The sequence below is a fragment of the Manacus candei genome, unplaced genomic scaffold (genome assembly GCF_025592945.1).
Source record: "Manacus candei isolate 608988 ecotype Guabito, Panama unplaced genomic scaffold, ASM2559294v1 h1tg000002l, whole genome shotgun sequence".
In the NCBI taxonomy this organism is placed as follows: Eukaryota; Metazoa; Chordata; class Aves; order Passeriformes; family Pipridae; genus Manacus; species Manacus candei.
In genome coordinates, this window is record NW_026138050.1 from 13,959,782 (window position 1) to 13,971,124 (window position 11,343).

At 56.6% G+C, this 11,343-nt stretch overlaps 2 protein-coding genes across 2 annotated transcripts; both read left to right on the forward strand.

Moving 5' to 3' along the window:
- The first annotated feature begins 1,138 nt into the window (after nucleotides 1–1,138).
- Nucleotides 1,139–2,147, forward strand: LOC127468831 (hemoglobin subunit alpha-D). The gene is made up of 3 exons (XM_051782477.1): nucleotides 1,139–1,297; nucleotides 1,411–1,615; nucleotides 1,972–2,147. The coding sequence occupies exons 1-3, from the start codon at nucleotides 1,206–1,208 to the stop codon at nucleotides 2,098–2,100; spliced, it is 426 nt and encodes a 141-aa protein (XP_051638437.1). The 5' UTR covers nucleotides 1,139–1,205; the 3' UTR covers nucleotides 2,101–2,147.
- A 2,253-nt stretch (nucleotides 2,148–4,400) lies between these two features.
- LOC127468817 (hemoglobin subunit alpha-A) lies at nucleotides 4,401–5,251 on the forward strand. Its single transcript, XM_051782451.1, has 3 exons — nucleotides 4,401–4,565; nucleotides 4,716–4,920; nucleotides 5,022–5,251. The coding sequence occupies exons 1-3, from the start codon at nucleotides 4,471–4,473 to the stop codon at nucleotides 5,148–5,150; spliced, it is 429 nt and encodes a 142-aa protein (XP_051638411.1). The 5' UTR covers nucleotides 4,401–4,470; the 3' UTR covers nucleotides 5,151–5,251.
- The last annotated feature ends 6,092 nt before the right edge of the window (nucleotides 5,252–11,343 follow it).

Genomic DNA, 11,343 nt, shown 5'->3' on the forward strand with positions numbered 1-11,343 from the left:
AATTTAGGGACTGCATTTGGAAAAGGGGGAAAAAGGTGGTGCAGAAGCTCTCAGGCCACCAAATGGCTCTAAACCTGTCACTCAGTGTGCCACAGCAGCTTTTAAAACATTCTGCATCTGTGGGTCTTGGCTAACCTGCAGGTTTAAATCCACGACTTAGGTGGTAGGTCAGCATCTGGTGTGTCCCAGAGGCTGAGAGAAGGATGTGGCAGTCAGAGGAGATGGCCTCAAGTTGCACTAGGGGAGGTTTAGGTTGGATATTAGGAAAAATTGCTTAGTGGAAAGGGTTGTCAAGCCCTGGAACAGGCTGCCCAGGGCAGTAATGAAGCCACTATCCCTGGAGGGATTTAGAAGGTGCGTAGGTGTGGCACCTGGGGACATGGTTTAGTGTTGGCCTTGGCAGTGCTGGGTTAATGGTTGGACTTAATAGAGGGATTTTCCAACCTGAATGATTCTATTATTCCATAATTCTATGGTTGTATGACCAACCACCATGTACCCTTACCAGATGTCCCAGTGTTTATGGGGAGAGGCAGGAGCACATGTCATGGTGGGAAGAAGGGAAGGAGCCCAGGCCTGACAAGCATCGCAGGACAGACTCTGGGTCACAGCACTTACCCTCCATCCTCAGGCACATCCCCTTCCCTGCCCAGGTGTCTCCAGGCTGCTGGAGGGATGGTGTTTCTCATGGCAGACCCCCAGCATGACCCATGGCTCATACTCAGAGGCCATGGGGTCCCTTGGGGCAGAGAGGGGCTGGATGTGCCGGAGCCTGGAGGACATAGGACCAGGGACACTTGTGGGACTCACCCCAACACCCACAGAGCCAGGCAGGGCCCTGGCCCATCCAGGGGGACTGGTGGGTCACAACAGGAGGCTTGAGGACATTCTGGCTGGGGCAGACAAGGCTGTGACACCCACGGGACATCCCCATGGGGCAGCCTGGCAAGGTGCTGCCCCCAGCCTGGTGTGGGGCTGGTACAGTGGGGCAGGGCAGGGTAGCCGAGCCCCCCAGGGGCCTCCTTAGGGCTGGGCCCCCCAAGGCAGCCGGGGCCCCCAAGGCAGAGCCACAGCCACTCCCTGGGCCAGCCGTGCCCCCGCCCCTCGGTGTGATAAGATAAGGCCAGGCAGGGGTGCAGGCAGCTATAAGAGGGCGTCCCCAGGGGTGCTGCTGCCACCAACCCCTGCCTACTCCAACCGCCGCCATGCTGACTGCCGAGGACAAGAAGCTGGTCCAGCAGGTCTGGGAGAAGGTGTCCGGCCACCAGGAGGATGTTGGAGCCGAGACCCTGGAGAGGTGCAGGCTTGGGGACCCTCTGGGCAAAGGGGATGAGTGGGTGGGAGCCCCACGGAGGGGCCGGTGTGGGGGGTCCGGCTGGGCGAGCCCCACTGACTGTCCCGCTCCCCCAGGATGTTCGCCGCCTACCCCTCGACCAAGACCTACTTCCCCCACTTCGACCTGCACCATGGCTCTGACCAGATCCGTGGCCATGGCAAGAAGGTGGTGGCTGCCCTGGGCACCGCCGTCAAGAACCTGGACAACCTGAGCCAGGCTCTGTCTGAGCTCAGCAACCTGCACGCCTACAACCTGCGTGTGGACCCCGTCAACTTCAAGGCAGGCGGGGACAGGGGGCAGGGGTGGGGGACAGGGATGGGGATGGGGAATGGGGGACAGGGGATGGAAGATTGGGATCAGGATGGGGGACGGGGGACGAGGGATGGGGGATGGGGATGGGGGATAGAGGATGGGGGAGAGGAGGTGGCTGATGGGGATCAGGGTGGGGGATAGGGACAGGAAACAGAGGATGAGGGACAGTGGACAGGGATCAGGATGGGGGACAGGGGATGGGGGATGGAGACTGGGGGACAGGGGATGGGGGATGGAGACTGGGGGACAGGGGATGGGGGACAGGGACTGGGAAGGGGCCCTGGGGCTGTAGCAGCGGTTCTTAGCCCCGTTTTTCCTCGCAGCTGCTGGCGCAGTGCCTCCAGGTGGTGCTGGCCGTGCACCTGGGGAAGGACTACACCCCCCAGATCCACTCTGCCGTCGACAAGTTCATGTCGGCCGTGGCCTCCGTGCTGGCTGAGAAGTACAGATGAGCTGCCACCTGTGCCCGTGTGCCGCCAATAAAGACTCTTTTGCCGCAGCTCTGAGTCCGTCTGTGCCGGGGCCGAGGGCTGGGGTGGGCTGGAGAGTGGCAGTGCTCCTGCCGGGGGGAGGGGGCTACCAGTGAGACCAGCTGTGGTACAGGAAGGGCAGCACTGGCCACGGGCTCCCTGGGTGTCCCTCGGCGTCCTACCTGCTTCCACCCCTCCCCAGCATGGGATGCAGCCGACAGCAGGACCCCTGGACTGTAGTTCAGCCTGGCACTGTCTGTGCCTTCACCCCTCCAGGGAGCAGGGGAAAGGCTGTGCCAGGACAAATTTGGCTCTTGCGTCCCTTTGAAGGATTCTCGGGGTGGGGAGGGAGGATAAATCCTGCCTGTCTCCATCTATCAAGACAGCTAGCTGTTTAGGACTTTATTAGGGATGCTGTGGGAGCTAAGTTGCTTGCATGAGCTCCAAAAGCAATCAGAGAATTCATGGGAGTAAAAAAAATCCACCACAGATCATTAAGCACAAAGCCCCTGAGCCACAAATCCCAGCTGGCTGCCAGGGAAGAGCCCCTGCACCCATCTCAGGTGTCTGCACCTCCCCTGGGACATGGGCAGGCTTGGAGTGGGGTGTGCAGAGCTGCAGTCCAGCACAGGGACGCTGGTTTCAAGGCTTTGGAACCTGAATTTAAAAAAATCCCTGATCACGGTTGATGGGCTGTGAGACACTAAACTAGCCCTGGGTTTGCTTTGTGCTGTGACACCGGAGGAGGGAGATGAGGTCCTGCAGGAGAGGGGTGCCTGGGGTGTCCAAGTACAGGCAGAAGGCAGGTATGGGGTGTGCAGGGACCCTGCCTGCACACAAACAGGGCTGACAGTCCCCAGCCACGCTGGTCCCTGCTCCTACAGGTGAACCCACAGCGCTTTTCCTCCATCCTCAGACACATCCCAGTCTACATCCCACTGTGCTCATGTGCGTTTACACCCATTTATTCTTGTGCCACCGGTCTCAAGTGTTCTGCTGCCTTGGCAGCTTCCCCCCGATGCACACAGGCTGTCCCGCCGCTGTTTCCCAGAAGATCAGCCCCCCCTCGTCCCTCCCCAGTCCCTCCCCACTCCCTCCCCACGCTGAATTGGTGCCAGACCGAGCTAATCTCCCCCAAACACAAACGATAAGAACCGTCGGCAGAGGAGGAAACACGGGCGTGAACTGTCCCCTGCTGGACTGTGCCAGCTCCCGAACCTGCTGGAAGCTCCACAAGCCCCTTCACCCTCCTCGTCTTCCTCACCATCCTCATCTACCTTGCCCTTGTTACCCTCCTCGCCTTCATCATTTGGGGCACACGGGGCTGGCCATAAACCACCGTGGCCCAGAGTGTCTTCATTCCCACAGCACCGGCAGCAGTGCCGATCCCCGTGGGCTCTGCCAGGTGTCCCCCCTTCCCAGGAGTCCCCCAGTCCCCACAGCACTGGCACCAGCACAGGCTGTGAGCAGGAGAGAGGGCTGGGGCAGGGGAGCTCCGGGGTCTGTGTGCAAAGGGGTGGGACAGTGGTTCGAGGAGCAGGGGCTGAAGAGGGCACACACTGTGGGGTACAGGGGTTCAGGGGCACTGAGGGAACGAGAGGGGTGCAGCAGGGCAGCTGCGTGCTCAGGGGCTGTGTTGGATGATGGGGGACGAGTCTAGTGTCTAGTGTATGGTGTATAGGGACGGCACAGGTGTGTGCAAGGATGTGTCAGACGGCAGTGTGTGTAGGGGCATCGCATGTACCAGGGCAGCTCACACGTGTGTGGAAGCTCTGCTGGATGGCCCAGTCTGTACGTGCAGGGGCCCACGGGGCCGTGAGTGGGGGTCGGGGATGTTGGGCTCAGTCTGTGGGGCACAGACTCCCCCACGCTCCTGTCCCCGCCGCCTGGCCAGAACCCATGCAGGCTGTGCCCGGGGCTCCTCAGCCCGTGCCCCGCTCCGCGCTGGGAGGGGACACGGGGCAGCTCCTCCGCCGGTGCCAGTGCAGACCTGACCTCAGCCCAAGCCAGCCCGAACCCTCTACCTGAACCTAAAGCTCATCCTAACCCTAAGCCTAACCCTACTGTCAGCTTGCGCCAGAGGGGCAAACCACTGCCTGCGCTGAAACAAGCCCCGACCCTCCCCTGGCCCGGCCCGGGGGTGCCGGGGCACAGCCCCCCCGCCGGTGCCGGTGCCGGTGGAGCGGGCGGGGGGGTCGGGCGGCGGCCGCTCCTGGCCGGGGTCCAGCGCCCCGGGACGGGGCCAGGGCGGGGCGGGACGCGGGGGCGGGCGGGGCCCCAGCACCGCATATAAGGGCGGCGGCCGCCAGCGGGGACACCCGTGCTGGGGGCTGCCAGGGCGAGGGTGACATCATGGTGCTGTCCAGTGCCGACAAGAGCAACGTGAAGGGCGTCTTCGCCAAAATCGGCGGCCACGCCGAAGAATATGGCGCCGAGACCCTGGAGAGGTACGTGTCCGTTCCTGGCGGGACCCTCTCTCCTCTCGTCTCCGTCCCCGAGTCCCTCCCCTCTGCCCCCATTCTCTCCCCATCCGCAGCTGTCTCTGCCCTATGTCTCTGTCCCTGTCTCACCTGTCCCTGAATCCGTCTGTTCCGCAGGATGTTCGCCACTTACCCCCAGACCAAGACCTACTTCCCCCACTTCGACCTGGGAAAGGGCTCTGCTCAGGTCAAGGGTCATGGCAAGAAGGTGGCGGCTGCCCTGGTCGAAGCTGCCAACCACGTCGATGACATCGCCGGTGCCCTCTCCAAGCTCAGTGACCTCCACGCCCAAAAACTCCGCGTGGACCCCGTCAACTTCAAAGTGAGCGTCTGGGAAGGGGCGACCAGCCCCGCTCCCCTCCTGCACCCCTTGGCCACCCCCTCGCCTCACCCCCTTGCTCACCATCTCCTTTTGCCTTTCAGCTGCTGGGCCAGTGCTTCCTGGTGGTGGTGGCCAGCCACAACCCCGCTCTCCTGACCCCGGAGGTCCACGCTTCCCTGGACAAGTTCCTGTGCGCCGTGGGAACCGTCCTGACTGCCAAGTACCGTTAAGACGTGTACCGTGGCTGGAGCTGGACCCAAGGGGCACCACCAGCCCTCCAACAGCGAGCAGTCAAATGTTCTGAAATAAAATCTCTTGCATTTGTGCTCCAGCTCTGGTGTCCTGCTCTGTTTGCTGCCTGCGGGGAGGGAGCAGGAGGGATCTGCTTCGGGGATCTGAACTGGGGGTCCCCCCGCCAGGTGGGCGCATGGAGGAAATGGGCACTGGTTCAGCAGTGTTTGGGGGGTGGTTGCCCAACAGGGAGACGCTGCTCTGCCAGCCCTGGGGCTCGGGGAGCAAGCAGAGCATTTCCAGGCACCAGCGGAGGGGAAAGACTCACAGAGGATCACGGGCTTCCTGCAGCCCCAACCTGTCCAGGCTGTCCCACCAGGGCTCCACGCTGGGGTCCCCACCAGCCCCATGCACCCCTTGTTCAGGGCGAATTGTCACAGAGCATCTCCTTCTGGAAATGCTCGTGGGAGACGGTGGGGTACAGGGGCTCCCTGCACCTCTGCCCCTCTGTGTGGTGGCACAGTGAGGGCACCCCAGGACATCTCTCTGTGCACCCCCAGCACCCAGAACTCTGCAGTGGTGTAGGACTTCTTCTGTCTCCACCTAATGCTGCATTGCTGGGGTGTCGCTTTAGGGGAGTGCTGCAGAACCACAGGGGGAGCAGATGGGGCCCAGCTCCAGATCCAGCAGTGTTGGGGGGTGTCAGGGCAGGGAAAGGAGCCCAGGCAGCAGAGGGGTGTGGGGTGTTGTGGTGTTGGTGTCTGCACAGCCCCCAGCCCTTATCACAGCCCACAGCAGGGCAGCCGTGGGGGGCTGATAAAGGAGAGCGTGGGCTCTCCTCCAGCTGTGGGTGTGGTGGAGATGGAGCAGCAGATAGTCTGGGGGGGCTACAACCTGCCAGGTGCTGAGTAAGGCTGCCCTGTCCCTGCCAAGGCTGGGAGGTGCTTGGTGAAGGGGGGAAGGTCCAAGGAAGCCCCATGGTTCACAGGTTCATCTTGCCACGGGCCCCTTTGATCCCTGGCACTTGCAAGGATGGACACTTGCCCCAGCCCCATGGCCTCCAGTCACTGTCAGTGAATGCACAGAGACAGGAAAGACTCCAAGGAGAGAGAGAGGCCCTCCAGCCCCTGGGGTTTCACCTGCAGAGCACCATCACACCATGTGCCCACTGCCCCTGGGCACGGTGAGGAAGGAGGAGAGAGCTGGTCAGGGCATCGCTGGCCAACCTGATCCACCTTTGCACGGAGCAGGTGTTGGAGCAGGTTCCACCCTTCCAGCCAACGTTACCCAGACAGAGCTGTGGGCACAACTGTGCTCCACAGAGAGCCTCTGCTCCCTGGGGATCCTGGAGAGAGCGGGGGTATGCTGGGGGCTCAGGGCACAGAGGTGTGCGAGGCACTGTGGGCTGGTGTGTAAAGCACTGGGAAGAGCCAGCACCAAGTCCAGCACAGACTCAGGCACCTCCAAACCCTCATGGTCCCGAGTGTGGTGGGTGCCAGAGGCAAGGTGTAAGAGCAACATGGGGGTGGTGTGTATGTGGAGGGTGACACTTTGTCCCTAAATTGGGTTTCACTTCCAAGTGCTCCCAAGCCGTGCTGTGCCCTCGGGCAGGACACATGGGGTGGCAGTGGGCAGTGCCCTGGCCCTGCAGCACTTTCCCAGAGTTCTGTTTTTGGCCAAAGAACCTCTGATCTCGTGATTTCCCAGCCATTTGTCCCTGCTGCCACAAGATGGGGACCTCCAGCCGTGGTGCTTTATCGGGGCCAGGCAGAGTGTGCGAGGGGCAAGCCTTGGTCCTGCCTGCAGGGGTGGAGCAGGGAGAAGCAGGTCTGATGGGATGGGTTTCCAGCCAGCCCGAGGTCCTGAGTGCACTGGGGACTCTGGAGCCAGCTTGGAGGGGTCCAGGACCCTCCCCAGCAGCCCATGTCCAGTGCTGAGTGCCCCTCCTGGCTCAGGCACAGGGGCTCCCTTCCCTGGGCATCCTTTGGTGGCCGTGGCGTTGTGTGCCCCAGGACACAGCCCACCCCACGGGACAGACACAGCTGGGCTCTCCCTGAGCTGGTATTCCTGCCCAGCTGCCTCAGGACCTGCTGGCACCTCAGCAGCTGTGCCCTGGAGCAGGGCAGGTCCAATATTCACCCTAGTGCTGGCCCAGGGTGATTTTGCAGCTGGCATTGCTGCAGCTCCAGTGCTGATGGGAGATGTGGAGGCAACCACTGCATTGCCACAGCAGCAGCAGCCCAAAATGCCCTCGGGTGACATTGATGAGGTGGAATTTGGGGACAAAGGCCCCTGATCCAGGCCATGGCAGCACTCAGGAGGCAGAGTCACACCAGGCAGCTTCAGGGCAAGATGGGAGATGGACATCTCCAGGTGAGAGAAAAGCCTGCTTTGATGCCTCCACTCTCTGGAGCCCTTTCTTGGCTCTCATTACTATTTATTTTGGATGGATAAAGTACCTGTGGTGCAAAGATATCCCTAGAACAGCACAGTGTTTTGTTATATGATGTCACCAAGGCAAGTGGCATCTCAGAAACCCCATTTTTATTAAAATAAGGAGCTAAAATGACATCAGGAAATGAGTTTGGTGCTTATGACTCACCTGATCAAAACACTTCCATCAGTCTCTTGAGGGGCTGCAAACAGCATTGACCACATAGGTTGGATCCTGCTCTTATTAGCATTGGATGAATAGTCATGGCCCTAGAGAGAATGTCCTGGAAAGGGACACAGAAACACATACTTCTGGAGGATGTCATGCATCCTAGGGGAGTCCACCAGGAATTATCTATGATTTACAGAAAATGCTAGATCAAAATTCAGCAAAGAAGCAGCGGGAACATAGAGAATTAATTCCTTACTGGAAGCTGATCTTAGGAGACCAGTTGAGAGGTCCTCTTGCTGGAACGAGGAGGGAAAACATCACGTGTTTTACAAACTGTTCTTGTTTGTACATCCCCTATTGGAATTCAATATGGCAATAGAATAACTCACAAGTGGTGCAGCCAATAGATCTTCTGCTTGTTTGCTGTGTGTCTGGACAGTCACTCTTTCCTAAATGTCAGAATTTCCCTACTGAACTGATCTCTCTGATTTGTCTGGATCAATCTGAATTTTCAGCCAGTGCTTTGGGCTGCTTTCAGTCCCTCCAGCTCAGGAACATCTGAGAATTTAATAAGCACATTCTCCACTACAAGTTATTGATGAAAGAACAGTGAATGATAATGTTAAACCAAGGACTAGAGTCTGCCACAGAAGGAAAACACACTCATCTGAAATGATTCATTCTTGGAGATGGCCATGCTTATTACTCATTTCTTTCTTTGATTAAATGTCCCACTGGTTTTTTTGTGACTTGAAGTTGACTGGTTTATAGTTCCTTGGCTTCCTGTTTCTACCTTGATAAGAGACCCCATGATCTCATTTTCCATGACCCCCTTCCCCTCCACCTTTTCCCACAGATACTGGATGTTTGGAGGTGGCTTCAATCAATTTTTGAGGTGAAGGGGATTTTTTTTAGGCAAGCAGTCTGAAAATAAGGAATGATTGAAATATACTTTAATTCAAACTTTCCAGGATCCTCCCACCTCCTCCACCAGCTGTTTTGCCAGTGGGAGAAGGAAGAGCAGTAGAAGACAGAAAATAAGCATTGATTAGATTTTCACTACAAAGATGGAAATTGAATAGAAATGCAAAACTTCTCTTCCTGCTGGTTGCCCTATCTTCCTACCACACAGCAACCACCTGGGAAGATCTGAATTTGCTTAAGGATGGAACTGAGATCACAGGCAATGGTAACATCCGTGGTTCCTCTCTCCCAGTGTTGTTTTTGTGTTGTTTTCAGCTACAGGAGGTGCCATCTGGGGAGGGCACAGGCCCCTAGCCAGCTTTGGTTGTGCTCCTCAAGCTCCCACAGCAGCAGTAACAGCAATTCCAGCCAACATTCCTGCCTGTTGCCTTCAGCATCTGTCAGTTGACCTGCAGCTGCTCATGAATTTGCTATACCTTTTATAAACCTGCTGATCCTATTTGTTTCCACAGCCTCCTGTGGCAGCGAGTTCCAGAAGTTCATTCTCCCACCTGGCCCATGTAAAGTCCTTTTCATCCATTTTGAACCAACCTACCAGGCTGATCAATGGCCTCCATCCAGTCATGCAGCACCTGATGTGCACCAGGTCCACGTTCATTTTATGACTGTGCAGAGCTGGCCCTTTTTGTCCCCCCTTCCTCAGGGAAAAATCCCAGCCTCCCCAGGACCCCCTCACACTGTGCTGCCCCATCCCTGGATCATCTCAGTTGCTCTGCTCAGGGCTCTAAGTCCACTATGCTCCTACAACCTGTTGTGGTAGGGCAAGAGGTGATGGTTTTAAAATAAAAGAGGTTTGATTTGGATTAGATTTAAGGAAGAAGGCTTTTACAATGAGGGTGGTAAAACACTGGCACAGGTTGCTCAGAGAGTTGTGGCTGTCCCATCCCTGGAAACATTCAGTACTGGGCTGGATGGGGCTCTGAGCAACCTGGTCTAGTGGAAGGTGTCCCTGCCCACGGCAGAGGGGGTGGACTAGATGACCTTTAAGGGTCCCTTCCAGCCCAAACTATTCTATGAACCTATGATCAGGGGCCAGAACTGCACAGATGTGGGTGCACCAAGCTGTAACACAGCATGCAAGAGATGCCCTCTTTCTTGTTCTGTGAGGCCAAGCCCTTCCTGATGACATCACCACATTTTGTTGGCTTTTTTTTTTTTTTGCTGCACATCAAGGCTAAAATTTTAGTGAACCATCAGCAAGGACTCCAGCATCTTTTTCCTGAGCTATAATAGCCAGTTTAAGTTCAACCTCCTCTGTTTTAGATCATTTCCCTACCTGTGTGACCTTCTTTATCCACACTGAAAGGATTGACCTTCTATTTTTCCATTTGTGAGTAACACTGAGAGCTGCACATAGCAAAGCTCCATGGACTACATCAAATATATCCTTTCACCAGCCTCCTGCAGTGAGGGAGCATCATCTGACTTTTCTGTCAAAATCCAAAGCATGCAACTCCAACAGATCTTTGGTTCACATTCCTGGGACACAGTTTTTCATTATGCTCTTCCTTCCCAGATCCCCTGTCATGGTGACTTCAAGTCAGAAATGAGCTGCTGGGTAGACACAACTCAGTGAGGATCTATCTGGAGATAGCTAAAACATAAGGTTTTCAGCCAGCACCACATTTTCACTCCTTGTACTGGGACCAAACAGAGACAGGGGAGCTGACTGTGCCAGCTCTGTGCTCTCCAGAGACCTTTGTACATGGCCAGGAGGATCCCAGCTATGGATTTATGGAAAGCAATACAGCAAAATGTGCATTGCAGCTGCTCATCCAGAAAGCTTTTATACCTCCCTCAATGGTTGAGCAGCTGAGTGCCTTTATTAATAGTAGAAGTATATTTATCAAAATTCATGGGTCAGCATTGTTAAAGCTCCATAAATTCAATTTGGACAGGCCACCATTATTTATTTTCCAGGTCGGTGCCTCAAAGAGGGATAATTTCAGTATATAGTCCAGACTTCTCCCCAGGCCTGTTTGAAACACTGTAGGAAATACACTCTCCAAAACAGGGTCTTTCTCTCTTGTCTGACTCCCTGATGAAGGGCTGTGGTTGGACCACAGAGCAAGAAGCAGAAGTGGTGAGCCCAGACCATCACATGGGCACTGTACCCAGAGTGAAGTGTGTCACTGAGTCAGACAGAAGCCCTGGCCATGGTCCCTCAGGTTTCAGCACAGTCAGAACCTCATGTGGGTTTTTCTAAATCCTGTGGTGTTTTGTTGCCACCACAGGAGGAGGCAGATATCACTGTAGCTGGATCTTCTGCCTGGCTGCAGGTCATGGTGATCCACCTGCAGCACTGCCTGTGGAAGTGGAGGAAGCTTCAGCTTCTCCAGCTCCAGCTTCAGCTCCAACTCCAGCTCTGCTGCAAAAGGGAGACCCTCCCTGATCCAAACTCACCCCTTGGTGAGGCTGCTTAGCTAAAGGGGACAGAGCAATCCAGACAGTCACTAAGCCAATGACAACATTTTCACGTCCCCATGTGTTTGGAGCAACTGTCAGTCTGGAGGTGACATGTCCTATAGCATCCCCACACAGTTACAGTGAACACTGGAGTGCTTTTCTAGGGGAACAGGAGCTACTCTAAGGGACACAAGTTG

What these genes read in the sequence shown, in the direction of transcription:
- LOC127468817 (XM_051782451.1), top strand. Translation starts at nt 4,471, where the DNA reads ATGGTGCTGTCCAGTGCCGACAAGAGCAACGTGAAGGGCGTCTTCGCC. An exon ending in GGCGCCGAGACCCTGGAGAG is followed by an intron (nt 4,566 to 4,715) that starts GTACGTGTCCGT and finishes TCTGTTCCGCAG; the next exon opens with GATGTTCGCCACTTACCCCC. An exon ending in TGGACCCCGTCAACTTCAAA is followed by an intron (nt 4,921 to 5,021) that starts GTGAGCGTCTGG and finishes TTTGCCTTTCAG; the next exon opens with CTGCTGGGCCAGTGCTTCCT.
- LOC127468831 (XM_051782477.1), top strand. Translation starts at nt 1,206, where the DNA reads ATGCTGACTGCCGAGGACAAGAAGCTGGTCCAGCAGGTCTGGGAGAAG. An exon ending in GGAGCCGAGACCCTGGAGAG is followed by an intron (nt 1,298 to 1,410) that starts GTGCAGGCTTGG and finishes CCGCTCCCCCAG; the next exon opens with GATGTTCGCCGCCTACCCCT. An exon ending in TGGACCCCGTCAACTTCAAG is followed by an intron (nt 1,616 to 1,971) that starts GCAGGCGGGGAC and finishes TTTTCCTCGCAG; the next exon opens with CTGCTGGCGCAGTGCCTCCA.